Source organism: Balaenoptera ricei, chromosome 15, assembly GCF_028023285.1.
Source record: "Balaenoptera ricei isolate mBalRic1 chromosome 15, mBalRic1.hap2, whole genome shotgun sequence".
In the NCBI taxonomy this organism is placed as follows: Eukaryota; Metazoa; Chordata; class Mammalia; order Artiodactyla; family Balaenopteridae; genus Balaenoptera; species Balaenoptera ricei.
In genome coordinates this window covers 69,393,978-69,408,071 of record NC_082653.1, presented here as the reverse complement: position 1 = coordinate 69,408,071, position 14,094 = coordinate 69,393,978, and the positions used below count along the sequence as shown (strand labels likewise).

At 41.8% G+C, this 14,094-nt stretch overlaps 1 protein-coding gene across 1 annotated transcript in view; it reads left to right on the top strand.

Annotated features, from left to right (window-relative positions):
- The first annotated feature begins 1,114 nt into the window (after positions 1-1,114).
- Positions 1,115-14,094, top strand: part of LOC132349888 (Fanconi anemia group B protein-like) — a 31,993-nt gene continuing 19,013 nt past the window's right edge. The window contains 1 exon segment of the mRNA XM_059898704.1: positions 1,115-1,163. Coding sequence (XP_059754687.1) covers positions 1,115-1,163 — 49 coding nt within the window.

The following is a 14,094-nucleotide window of genomic DNA, read 5'->3' as shown; positions in this document are numbered from 1 at the left end:
GAATTACTGGAGGTCCCCTGGGGAGGTAGGATGAGGCCACCGCTTGCTGAGCAAGGGTCGTCTGTGTCCCAGGTAAGCTGCTTGCTGCTGCTCATAATTCTCTGAGCCCCAGACCTACCAGCATATTGGATCTCATCTTTCCTGGCTGGCAACACTTTGGTGGTTCCCTATTCTCTTCTAGATAGAAGAGTAAATGCCTTAACATAACCTACAAGGTCTTTGGGGATCCTGGGATAGGCCTACCATGGCCCCATCAGGCTGGTGAAGAGAAGGAGACAGGAGACAGGGAGGATCCCCTGGAGGAAGTGGAAAATTGTCCAAGTTTACACAGTTAAAAATACCAGAGCTCAGATTCAAGCCTGGATATCTCTGATTTTGAAGTCTGTTCTCATAAAATCTGTGCTAAATTGCTGAATGCTACAATTCTGGTTTTTCTGTTCTCTCCATCTGAAATAGCTATTACATACATTTTGTGAATATCAAATATCTAGCTTTCATATCTCTTAATCTGTCCTTGAATAGTTTTTAATCTCTTTATTCTAAAAAAAAAAAAGAGAGCTCCTAGGAGATTTTCTTGCATTTGGTCTTTAAGTCGTTTATTCGTTTTCTTGCAATAACAAATCTGCTCTTTCTTACTTCTACTTGCATAAAAAAAATTCATAAATGAGGTTTTCTCGCTTCCAGGTCATTTCCTATTCAAGGTATCCCTTTGCCATGGTTTCCCCTTCTTGCTTCTGCAAGAACACTAAGGAAGTGAGTATCAGCTGGGCACTATATGTGAAATAAACATAACAGTCATGCAGCCATCTCTTCTGAGAGGAAAGGAAGACCATCTGCTTTAGAAATCATCTCATGTAAATAAACACACAAATAAACCAGGAGCTGCCTGGGGAAGCTGCCCGCCTGCCCACAGAAAACTTACCCAATGTTCCGGGCAGGGCAGTGTTGGCCAATGAGGCCATGCTTGCTTTACTGCCTTCTCTGTACTGTTCACCAGCTCTCTCACTTTCATCTGTCTCTGATTTTCAATCTCCTGGTATGAGACCAGAAATCTCCTCCAACCTACAGGAAACCTGAAGGGCGGTGGGTTAGGAACACTGCAGAGTTTGGCAGCATGGAGGTGGAAGAGAAGTCGAGCATCACTCTGAGGTTTAAGCCCCAAGGTAGAGAACTTAAAGCTCTGAATTACCTTGAACTTGAAGCACCAGTACAACAGCAAGGACCACTAAATTTTCCCTTCCTCTAAATGATCTCACGTCCTGTCTGATTTGCTACAGAAGGAGGGGTTGCAGGCTCTCCTCCTAGGTAAAGAGAGCTGTCCTGTATGGAGCTTTCTTTGGCCTTCTCTAGAGTCCCAGACAGAAAAAAAAAAGAAGAGTGGTTTGGCTTATTTCCCTGCTGGAGAAGCAGAGGGTGGCTTGGTGAAGGTCTTTGAACTGAGCGCTCTGACCCTTGCCAGGATCCCTTTCCTCCTCTGGTCCAGATGTCTTCCCTGTCAACCAAGCTCCCCCCGGGAGGCATTTCCATTGCCTCTGGCTTTTTCCCCCCTTCCCGGTGTGTTTGTTTAGATTCTAAAAAGGGATTTATTGCAGCAGCCTCTGGGCATATGTTCAAAAACACCCAAACCGGGAGGAGAAATTTGCCCAAATTCACATTATAACCATCCACGCAGAGCTGCCCCCAGCTATACTGGGGGGGACTCTTCACAACAGCCTGAAGGACGGTAGAGTTATCCTTTGCCAAATCTGAGCAGTTCAGGCCTCAGATCACTTTCTGAATATTCAGTGAGATGAGTTCAGAGAAACAGTGCCAACGACCTCCATCCAAGGATGTGCACATGGCTGATGATTACACCGGGATGACTAGGAGGAGGGCACCTCCGTCACCCCCAGGGGAGATAGCCCACCCTCCAATTCTCCTTGATATTATTCATGCTGGCCCTTTGCTTTTCCTTTCAGTCCCCTTCTCTGCTGCCAAATTTTGACAACTCTATCTCAGTTATAAATTTTAGAAATCATCTGTTTTTATGAAGCTTTCCCCCGTCATTGGCACTGTTTGCCCTGTTCTCAGAATTAACCTCTTTCTCGTCTATGCTCTGTTAGCATTGTGTATACACCTTTCACTCCTACACTTGATACATATTTATTCACCAGTTACTGGGTGCTGGTCTTTTGTTGGGCAATGGAGATATAGTGGTGGGTGACAGTATAGGAGAGTTTAGCCTTCACGGAGCTTAATTTCTAGGTTGTAGAGACAGACCAAAAAACTCTCATTAAATATTTATCTCCCCCACTAGATTATGAACTGCATCACCATCATAGTGGACAATCTCCTCCTCATCTTACCAAACCCTGTGTACCACTTGCTGTGTGCCTGGCTCTTCAGACACCATCCATATATTAGCCCCCGTAAGGCAGGCACCACGCCTTACTCTGTGCACCGTCCCCCACCCCTGCCGTGGCCCACCATGCCCAGCATCATGCCTGCCACGTGGTAGACACTCAACTCATCTCTGTTGAATTTGTGATTCATCTATATTGTCATGTTGATTAATTATAAAGAAGCCTGGGCAGGTGATGTTTATAACAGAAACCTTCGAATCCAAGGGGAGCCCATTAGGAACAGATGTTTCCTGTTTTCCTTAACCCTTACCTTTCAAGCACATTCAAACATACACGCAAAGTCTAACTAGGGAAACTATAATGACTTCCAGTACTTATCACAGAGGAAATGTATGCAGGGGCTTGGTTATACAGGTGATGGAGAAGGTAATGGTAAGGTGTGGTTGATTTCAAAAATGGCCAGAAATTTTTTTCTCTCCCATTTAGAAATGGAGTCTATTTCTTTACGTATTGAGTTGAGGCAGGTCTCGTGACTTGCTTTGGGAAAAAGCAACGTTGTGTAAGTTCCAAGCTGGGGCCTCAAGAGGTCTTTCCTATTTCCCTTCTCTTTCTTGGAACTAGCTGCCAATTGAATATATCTGGGCTAGGCTGTTGGATGATGAGAGGCATGTGGACCCACCATTGCCCCAGACGACAGCCAGCCAGTTCCCAAAGTGGAGCCCCCTGCTGATTTGGGCTGAGTGTGCCCAGCCAAGACCGGCGGAAGAATTGCCCACCTGATCCCAGTCTAAATTGCTACCTCATGCTTTGTGAGCTACAAATAATGGTTGTTGTTTTAGACATTACTTTTTTTTTTTTTTTTTGTCTGCGTTGGGTCTTCGTTGCTGCGCGCAGGCTTTCTTTTTTAGTTGCGGCGAGCGGAGGCTACTCTTCATTGCTGTGCGCGGGCTTCTCATTGCGGTGGCTTCTCTTGTTGCAGAGCACGGGCTCTAGGCATGTGGGCTTCAGTAGCTGTGGCGCCCGGGCTTAGTTGCTCCGCGGCTGTGGGATCTCCTGGGACCAGAGATCAAACAGTGTCCCCTGCGTTGGCAGGCGGATTCTTAACCACTGTACCACCAGGGAAGTCCAGCCATTACTTTTTTTTTTTTTTTTTTTTTAATGAAAGCTTTTTTATTTATTTATTTAATTTCTTTTTGGCTGCGTTGGGTCTTCGTTTCTGTGCGAGGGCTTTCTTTAGTTGCGGTGAGCGGGGGCCACTCTTCATCGCGGTGCGCGGGCCTCTCACTTTTACGGCCTCTCTTGTTGCAGAGCACAAGCTCCAGACGCGCAGGCTCAGTAGTTGTGGCTCACGGGCCTAGTTGCTCCACGGCATGTGGGATCTTCCCAGACCAGGGCTCGAACCTGTGTCGCCTGCATTGGCAGGCAGACTCTCAACCACTGCGCCACCAGGGAAGCCCCAAAGCCATTAAGTTTTGAAGCAGTTTGTTTCAGAACAAAAGCAAACTGGTACATGGAGTAATCCAGAGATTAGCAACAGCAAGGAGTCACTACTATCTGAGGCTGTAGAGACAAAGGGAGGAGGCCATATAAATGGGGCCCAGGGTAACCAGATCACCCAATGGAAGAGGAGTGAGGGCAGAAGTGTCCCATGGAGGCTTAGAGGCACAGAGCAGCTGGAGTTGATTGAGGCAGAGGGGGGTGGAAATACCCTGGCTTCTCTCTTCTCTCTGCCCTCCAATCTCCCACCAGGGCTGGACATCAGCTGAGCTCAGCTGGCAGCCAGGAGGAACAAGAGCCTGGAGATGCAGGCTTCAGGGGTCAGCCCTTCTGCAACGCAGAGGAGAGAAAAGGAAGGGCTGGGAATGGATCCAAGTGCAAATAGGCCCAAGACTGATCTTACACATCCTTTGAGAGAAAGAAAAAGAAGTGGGATTACTTCTTTTTTATTTTATTCCCTATTCAGGAATTTAGCCCAAATTAAAAATGAGTTCTAGCTGTTGGAAAATTGTCATTGCAAGTGTCTCTCAACTTTTGACAAAATATTCCATCAAACTGTATTAGCCTATTTATAAAATGTTGTACCCACATTGGCCCATCAAAAACACATTAAAACATAGCCTGAATGATGCTCTTGTTAGGTCAAAAAACACAGACGTTATAAAACACTAATTTGATTAATTTCAGTTCATTCAGCAAGCATTAAAAACTTTTTGTATGCCAATCAATCACAATGAAGGATGACACAACATATATGCACACACATATAGACACAGACAATTGCAATAAAGTACAAATGTTGTCACTGAGGTACAAACAGAGTGGGGTGGGGTCATTTAAGCTGGGTCTTGAAGAATGAGTAAGAGTTCACCAGGTGGAAAAGATAAAGAATAGTTTTTCAGGAGGAGTGTACAGAGGTTCAGAGATAAGACACAGATGTCATATTTAAGAAACTCTAAGTAGTTAGTGTATTGTAATTTGGTGTGGCTGAAACATTGACTGTGGAAGGGATATGGAGGGAGATGACGCCAAAGAAGTGGCAGGGGTTAGACCATGGAGGCCTTATACGTTAAGTTGAAGAGTTTGCCCTTTCAGGGTAATTGGGAGACATCAACATTTTAAATTTTATTAGATTTTTAAGAACTCAAATGATACATGCTTATTTTAAAGAGTTAAAAAATGATGTAAAAGAAAATATAGGGTCACGATTTCGGTTCTCTCCTATATGGGAGGTAGCAAGGGCTAGTGTTCAGGAGAGTATCCTGACATAACTTTCTCTATTTGAGGGTTCGTTGGTTTGCTTATTTGAGCTCACCTGGATTGCAAAAAAGATATACAGTCATCCCTTAGTATGGGGGAATTTGTTCTAGGGCTCCTGTGGATAGCAAAATCCAAGGGTGTTCAAGTTCCTTACGTAAAATAGCATAGTATTTGCGTATAACCTATGCACATTCTCCCATATACTTTAAATCATCTCTAGATTACTTATAATACCTAATACAATGTAAATGCTATGTAGATAGTTGCTTGTGCAAGGCAAATTCAAGTTTTGCTTTTTGGAACTTTCTGAAATTTTTTTCCCCCAAATATCTTCAGTTCAAGGTTGGTTGAAACTGCCAATGCAGAGCGCAGGGCTGCAGAAGGCCAGCTGCAACTTATCCTGCAACTTGCTTTTTTCCCTTAACAGTATATGGACATCCCTCCAGATGAGTTAGATTTAACTCATTTATTTATTCAACCATTCTCTTACTGGTGGACAAGTTGTTTTCTGTTTTCAGCAATTACAAAAATATTGCAGTATGCCTCCTCAAGATGAGTCTGGGTATATTGGGGCTTTCATTTCAGTAAAACAGATTCTCAAAGGCAGGATATCTGGGTCAATGGATGTTTGCATTTTTACTTTTAATGGATGTGTCCAGATTACTTTTCTAATAGGTTGTAGAAATTCCTATTCCTCGATGCTGTCAGCTGGAACTGGACATTATCACTCTTCCACTTGTAAATTTTGGTAAATATAATGAGTGAAAAAAAAGACTGCATTGGTTTAATTTGCATTTCCTTGACTTCTACAGACATTGAGCATCTTATGTTTATTGACAATTTGTACATTCCCTTATGTGAATTGCCTGCTTATTTTTCTATTCAGTTGTCTTTTTTTTTTTTAATCATTTGGTAAAAGCTCTTTGAATATTAGTAATTGTTAATCTTTATCTGTACGTTTTACAAAGGTTCCCTTTTATCCCAGATTATCATTTGTATTTTTTAAAAAAAACTTTTTATTTGGAAATATTTAGAGACTAACATGAAGTTGTGAAATGGTACAGAGTCCTATGTACCCTTCACCCCACTTCTCCCAAGGGAAACATCTTATGTAACTATAGTACACTATCATAACTCCATTTGTCTTTTGATGTAGTGTATGGTGCTATTTTGCGTTCAATAATTTTCTTATAAATTTTAGTATCTGTTAAGGTAAGTCCCACCACTTCATGCTTTTTCTTTATTTTCTTGGCTATTCTCAGATTCTTATTTTTTCCATTCAAAATTTAAAATAATTTTAGCTACTTACACCCCTTGTCTTCCACCTAAAATTCTGATTACAACTCAAAGTTATATATTAGTTGGTGAAAGATAGACAATCCTGATTGCAACTCACTTAAAGTTATATATTAGTTTGTGAAGGATGGACATTTTAAGATACCAATACCAAGTTTTCCTACCCAGGAATGTAATATTTCTCTCCAGCTATTCAGGTCTATTCCCTTCAATAAGAATTTAGTTCTCTTCACGTAGATCATGTACTTTCTTTTTTATTTATTTATTTATTTATTTATTTGGCTGCCGTTGGGTCTTCGTTGCTGCGCGCGGGCTTTCTCTAGTTGCAGCAAGCAGGGGCTACTCTTTGTTGCGGTGCTCAGGCTTCTCATTGTGGTGGCTTCTCTTGTTGTGGAGCACGGGCTCTAGACGCCTGGGCTTCGTTAGTTGCAGCACGCGGTCTCAGTAGTTGTGGCTCACAGGCTCTAGAGCACAGGCTCAGTAGTTGTGGTGCACAGGCTTAGTTGCTCTGTGGCATGTGGGATCTTCCCAGACCAGGGCTCGAACCCATGCCCCTGCATTGGCAGGCGTATTCTTAACCACTGTGCCACCAGGGAAGCCCTAGATCATGTACTTTCTATGGATAATTTGTTCATAGGCATTTTACAATTCTTGTCACTGGTATAAATGATGTATTAGTTTTCTATTGCTGCTGTAACAGATTACCACAAATTTAGTGGCTTAAAACAACACAAATGTATTATCTTACAGTTCTGGAGATCAGAAGTCATAAAATCTGCTGTCAGCAGAGCTGTGTTCCTTCTGGAAGCTCTAGGAGGGGGTCCATTTCCTTCCCTTTACCTGCTGTCAGAGGCCACCTGCATTCCTTGGCTCATGGCCCCTCTCTTGAGTCATTCCTATGTCTGCTTTCATCTTCAGATCGCCTACTCTTCCCTAACTCTTCTTGCCTCTTATAAGGGGCCATGTTTACATTGGGCTCACCTGGATAATTGAATAATCACTTCATTTCCAGGTCCTTAACTTAATCACATCTGCAATGTTCCTTCTGTCATTTAATGCAACATATTCACACGTTTTGAAGATTAGTATGTGGACATCTTTGGGGGAGGATGTTATTCTATTCACCACAATTGAGGTTATGTTTCATGTCTTACAGTTTATTGCTGGCATGAAGAAAATTTTTTTTATTTTTGTATTTTTAACTACTATCATTCACCTTACCAAAGTTTAATTACTTCAAACAGTTTTGGTAGAATCCTTTAGATTTCCTAAATATACAGTTATATCACATGAAAATAATGTAATTTTTGTCTCTTTTTTCAATATTTATTTATTTAATAATAATTAATAATTGGTATATCAAATTAGTTAAGGTCTCCAAAGTAATGCCAAGAATGATGATTCTGACAGAAATGACTTCAGCTTTATATTATAGTTGCTACTAGTTTTGGGTAAATAATTTTTATCATTTAAAAATAGCTTTCCTTTTTGTGTGTTGGTGGGAAATGAGCTCATAAATGCTTTTTCCTCCATAGGGGGTTGAGGAGGTGGTGGCTAGACTCTCAAACCTCTGGGTCCAAATGGTTTTTTTTTAAATCACTCAAACTGAGATAAAATCAGACCAACTATATATTAGTTTGGGGCAATCCCACTAAGGACATCCCAGGGAACCCCAGAGTCTATCATACATCTCTTCTCAGGGAGCCATAAAATCTTTCTCTCATCCCAGGAAGGAGAACTCTCAGATCAACTCCTGGCCTCACACACTGTCCAGTTTCCATCAGAACTCTTATTTTGGTATTTATGCTGCTGCAAAAACAGATCGCAAAGGGGAGGGACTGGGGATGTTCACCCAGTTTGTCATCTTCCTAGAGTCTCCATAATTACGTCACACTGAAGTTTTGAAGCAGAGTAACATGATTAGATTTCTGTTTTAAAAAGTATTTCTGGAAGAAGCTTAAGTGATTGCTTTGAACAGGATCCCAGTTTTAAAAAAATATGACAAGGGGAACTGTTACATAAAATATGGTATATCTACCGAGGAGATTATACCAGGCTGTGAATACAAGGAAACAGGTCATCTTAGGGGGAGCCTGTCACACCATGGAACACTATGTAGCAGTCCAAATAAGGTGGTTCTGAATATACTGACATGGCAAATCTCCAAGACATATTAAGTGGAAGAAGGAAATAGCAAAACCATTTATGGCACCCTTAATGTTTTTAAAAAAAAACATACAAAAAATAGTAAAAAAATTTTCTTCTGTGTAGATATGCATAGAAAATATACAAAACACTCCCAACTGATTACCATGGTTAAATTTTGAATTTTTGATTATCTGTATTGTTTACATTTTTAAAAATGATAATATATTCATGTTTTGTGCAATTAAAAATGTTTCAAAGAATAAATAAAACAGACTATTGTGAGTGCAGAAGAGAAATGAAGTAATATGAAGCTGGAAGTAATATGGCATTAAGGGAGATGCAGAAAAATGGAGAAGGGAAAGATATTTAGGAAGTAAAAACCAAAATATTTTAAAACATCTGGTAGAGGGAATTCCCTGGTAGTCCAGTGGTTAGGACTCCACGCTTTCACTGCCGAGGGCGTGGGTTTGATCCCTGGTCAGGGAACTAAGATCATTCAAGCTGCACAGCATGGCCAAAAAACCCCAAAAACAAACAAACAAACAAACAAAAAACAAAACACAGCATCTGATAGAAAGGGAGGCATCTAGGATGACTTAAGGTTTTGAGTTTAGGTGATGGGGTGGATGAGATTTTCGGGGAGCTGGCATCGGGGTAAATGTCCAAACTCTTAATTTCCTTAACAATCCCTTCCAAGCTTAAGGCATATAAGGCCACTGATACCTGTTGGTTCTGTATCTGGGGAGATGATTAAGAGAAAGCTGAGAAATAAACCTTCACCTAAATTCTTGCCTACAGTGCTAGATTAACCTTGCCACTCCCTAGAGGAAAATGCCAGGGCAATTAGTTGTTATTACAATGACAGCGGTGGCCAAAGACTCCAATGTCATCCCCTTGTTGAGTTAGGCTGGTGGGCACATGAGCCTAGAACGCATGACTTGCCTTGAGTGGTAAAGCATAAATAAACAACTTCAATCTTCCTTTTCCCCCATCCCACTCTGAAACCCCCTTGGTTCTCTACCTAGAAGAAGGCTTGGACCTTTTCCTACCCCACAGTGACCTGGGATCAAAGAGAAATGAACCAAGATTGGAACCCATAAATAAGAATCCAAAGAGAAGAGACAAACACCATGAGGATGCTAGAGCTTCTCACCTCTCTCAGCTTCACACTAAAATACACACACACATACACACACACACACACACACACACACACCACCCCCAACACCCTGGGGCTTGCACTACCCAGGTCTTAGTGCATAAAACGAATCCTCTTTAGATGTGTGTGTGTGTGTGTGTGTGTGTGTGTGTGTGTGTGTATCTGTGTGTTGGAGCTGGCCTGGAATGAGGGTGATGGTTGGTGGCACTTAGAATTCAAATATCTCTTCCATAGTTTGTTCTCCTTCAGCTGGAGTTAGTTTGCCAACCAGACTGTGGACAGCAAAGAGTGCTGTTGTTTTGATCACTTATCAGAGGAGATAATGCTCATGACTTCAGTCATGAAAACTTCTCCCAGCTGTTCATCTGGAACCAATGGAAAATGACCACTGGATTTAACAAGAGCCCTTTCCAAATATCTCTTTGGCATTGGCCCCAGAAGCTGCTGAAAAATGTCAGAAAGGAAGTTAATAAATTAACCTCAAGGCCACACTCCACTGGGCCTAGGAGCCTCTCTGGGTTAATTATCATCTCAATGGTGTTCAGTTATAGGGTCCAGTCAGGCCCCCGAGTGTTTAACATACTAAACAAAGTCCAAACCGTGCACCGCTTGTGACATAAAATCCTTAGACATGCCACTACTTCACATTTTTCACACTCCAAATCTTTCTTTATCAACTTAATCCCTTGTTTCCACAGAGTAATTAAAGCTCCTTTTCTACTTTTTCCACTTAAAAAAGCCAGCAGGGAATCACCCCCTCTCCCCCTACCCCAGGTTCACTGGCTGGAACTTGGATTCTTCTGCACTCACAGCAGGGACTCTCAGTCCAGGCCACACACTGGAATCACCTGGGAGCTTAAGAAGCCCCGTTCCTAGAGACTTAGACTTAATTGCTTCAGGTAGGGCCCAGGCACCAGGATTTTAAAAACTTATCAGGTGATTCTAATGGGCAGTCAGGGTTGAGAATGACTCACCTACAGCCGGGACATGCTGCTCATGGACTAAGCAAGCTACAGCTCTTCCAAGTGGATTTTCTCTAATTCCAAATCTCTCTTGGTTCCACTTTTCTAAAATTCTAATCTAATTGATAGAACATTCTGTGATGATGGTGTTAACCTAAAACAAGAAAATAGCCACTTATTTTACCAGCAAAACAAGTTTATTTGGGAACAGCAAAGAAATGAAATTTGGGACATGCAACTATGGTGAACCACATGCAAGTCTAGTAAAGCAAAGGAGGGGAAACTCTTTTATAGAAGAAGGGGAAGTCGGGAGGGGCTGTTGTGTCCACTGGAGGAAGCTGGGGGCTTGAAGTATAGTGGTTTTCCATTGGCTGAGTTGTGACAGTCTCTCATTGGCTGACCTGTTGCCAGGCAAGGAGATCTTTCTTCCTCCTGCTGGTGGTAGTAAAGTAGTGTCACTTCCTGCAGGGGATGCAAGGTAAGTGTCTTCCTGTTGGGATCTGTATTGATGTGGAATGGTACTTGCATGAGAGCTCCCCCTTTGGTCTCCTGACTCCATTGTAATAGGTTTCTATTATTTATTTATTTGTATTGGCGTATACAATGTTGTGTTAGTTTCTGCTGTACAGCAAAGTGAATCAGTTATACGTTTACATATATCCACTCTTTTTTAGATTCTTTTCCCATACAGGTCATTACAGAGTATGGAATAGAGTTCCCTGTGCTATACAGTAGGTTCTTATTAGTTATCTATTCTACATATAGTTGTGTGTATATGTCCATCCCAATCTCCCAATTTATCCCTCCCCCCCTTTTCCCTTTGGTAACCATAAGTTTGTTTTCTACATCTGTGACTCTATTTCCATTTCGTAAATAAGTTCATTTGTACCATTTTTTTTTAGATTCCACATATAAGTGATATCATATGATATTTGTCTTTCTCTGTCAGACTTACTTCACTCAGTATGACAATCTCTAGGTTCATCCATGTTGCTGCAAAAGACATGATTTCATTCTTTTTTATGGCTGAGTAATATTCCATTGTATATATATGTACCACATCTTTAGCCACTCATCCATCAATGGACATTTAGGTTACTTCCATGTCGTGGCTATTGTAAACAGTGCTGCAGTGAACATTAGGGTGCACGTATCTTTTTGAATTACAGTTTTCTCCAGATAGATGCCCAGGAGTGGGATTGCTGGATCATATGGTAGCTCTATTTTTAGTTTTTTAAGGAACATTCATACTGTTCTCCATAGTAGCTGAGGTTCCTCTTTATTAATTTTCACAAGGGAAATGCTCATATCAGGACTGGAACAAGAATGAGGCAAGTGAGGCATGTAGGGTACATGCTTTAAGGAAGCTCTTACTTTCTTCTTTTCTTTTTTTTTTTTTAATACATTTATTTATTTTATTTATTTATCTTTGGCTGTGTTGCATCTTCCTTGCTGCACACGGGCTTTATCTAGTTGCGGCGAGCGGGGCCTACTCTTCGCTGCAGTGCACAGGCTTCTCATTGAGGTGGCTTCTCTTGTTGCAGAGCATGGACTCTAGTCACGCGGGCTTCAGTAGTTGTGGCGCACAGGCTTAGCTGCTCCGCGGCATGTGGGATCTTCCTGGACCAGGGCTCGAACCCATGTCCCCTGCATTGGCAGGTGGATTTTTAACCACTGAGCCACCAGGGAAGCCTGGAAGCTCTTACTTTCAGATGCCGACCCTTCATTTGCACAATCCTGGGAGTGAGTGCTTCCTTAAATTTTGAACATAAGGTGCCTCACCCTAATCTTGGCCCTGCTTCATATAGCATGTGCTTTCTTTTTTTTTTTTTGATCACATTTTTGTTTTTATACAGCAGGTCCTTATTAGTCATCAATTTTATACACATCAGTGTATACATGTCAATCCCAATTGCCCAATTCATCACCCCCCCCACCCGCTTTCCCCCCTTGGTGTCCATACGTTTGTTCTCTACATCTGTGTCTCAACTTCTGCCCTGCAAACCAGTTCATCTGTACCATTTTTCTAGGTTCCACATATATGCGTTAATATACAATATTTGTTTTTCTCTTTCTGACTTACTTCACTCTGTATGACAGTCTCTAGATCCATCCATGTCTCAACAAATGACCCAATTTCGTTCCTTTTTATGGCTGAGTAATATTCCATTGTATATATGGAATATATACACATCTTCTTTATCCATTAGTCTGTCGATGGGCATTTAGGTTACTTCCATGACCTGGCTATTGTGAATAGTGCTGCAATGTTGTCAACAGAGCAGCCCTAAACTTTGGGGTGCCTGTGTCTTGCTGATTTTTAGTTTTCCCAATTTATACGCCCATGAGTGGAAGTGCCCTATGCTCTCTAACCTGTGTTTTTTAGATGTTTCAGGACACACCGTGAACATTGGGGTGCATGTGTCTTTTTGAATTGTGGTTTTCTCTGGGTATATGCCCAGTAGTGGGAATGCTGGATCATATGGTAATTCTATTTTTAGTTTTTTTTTTTTTTTTATAAATTTATTTTTTATTTATTTGTATTTGGCTGAGTTGGGTCTTCGTTGCTGCACGCGGGCTTTCTCTAGTTGCGGCGAGCGGGGGCTACTCTCCTTTGCGGTGCACGGGCTTCTCATTGCGGTGGCTTCTCTTGTTGCGGAGCACGGGCTCTAGGCGGACGGGCTTCAGTAGTTGTGGCACGTGGGCTTTAGAGCGCAGGCTCAGTAGTTGTGGCGCACGGGCTTAGTTGCTCCGCGGCATGTGGGATCTTCCCGGACCAGGGCTCGAACCCGTGTCCCCTGCATTGGCAGGCGGATTCTTAACCACTACGCCACCAGGGAAGTCCCTATTTTTAGTTTTTTAAGGAACCTCCATACTGTTCTCCATAGTGGCTCTATCAGTTTACATTCCCACCAACAGTGCAAGAGGGTTCCCTTTTCTCCACACCCTCTCCAGCATTTGTTGTTTGTAGATTTTCTGATGATGCCCATTCTAACTGGTGTGAGGTGATAGCTCATTGTAGTTTTGACTTGCATTTCTCTAATAATTAGTGATGTTGAGCAGCTTTTCATGTAGCATGTGCATTCTTGATGAGGGTGTTACTGCCTCCAAGGGGACAAAAATTGGTTCCTGGTTTGGGGGGGCAAAAAAATCTTGCTGATTTTATATATGAAACACATATATACATATATGTATTATAAATACATATAATACATCTGTGTTATTAAAATTTCATGGGGGTGGCAACTAGGCAAAAAAAGTCTAAAAAGGCTTTTAGAGGAAGCAATAGTGAAAAAAAGGTGGGGAAACACTGATATAGAACATTGAGCATAATGCTGTTAAGCGCTTGAAATGGAGCTAGTGAGACTGAGAAACTGAATTTTAAATTACATTTAATTTTAAGTCATTTCAATTTAAATACCTACCTATG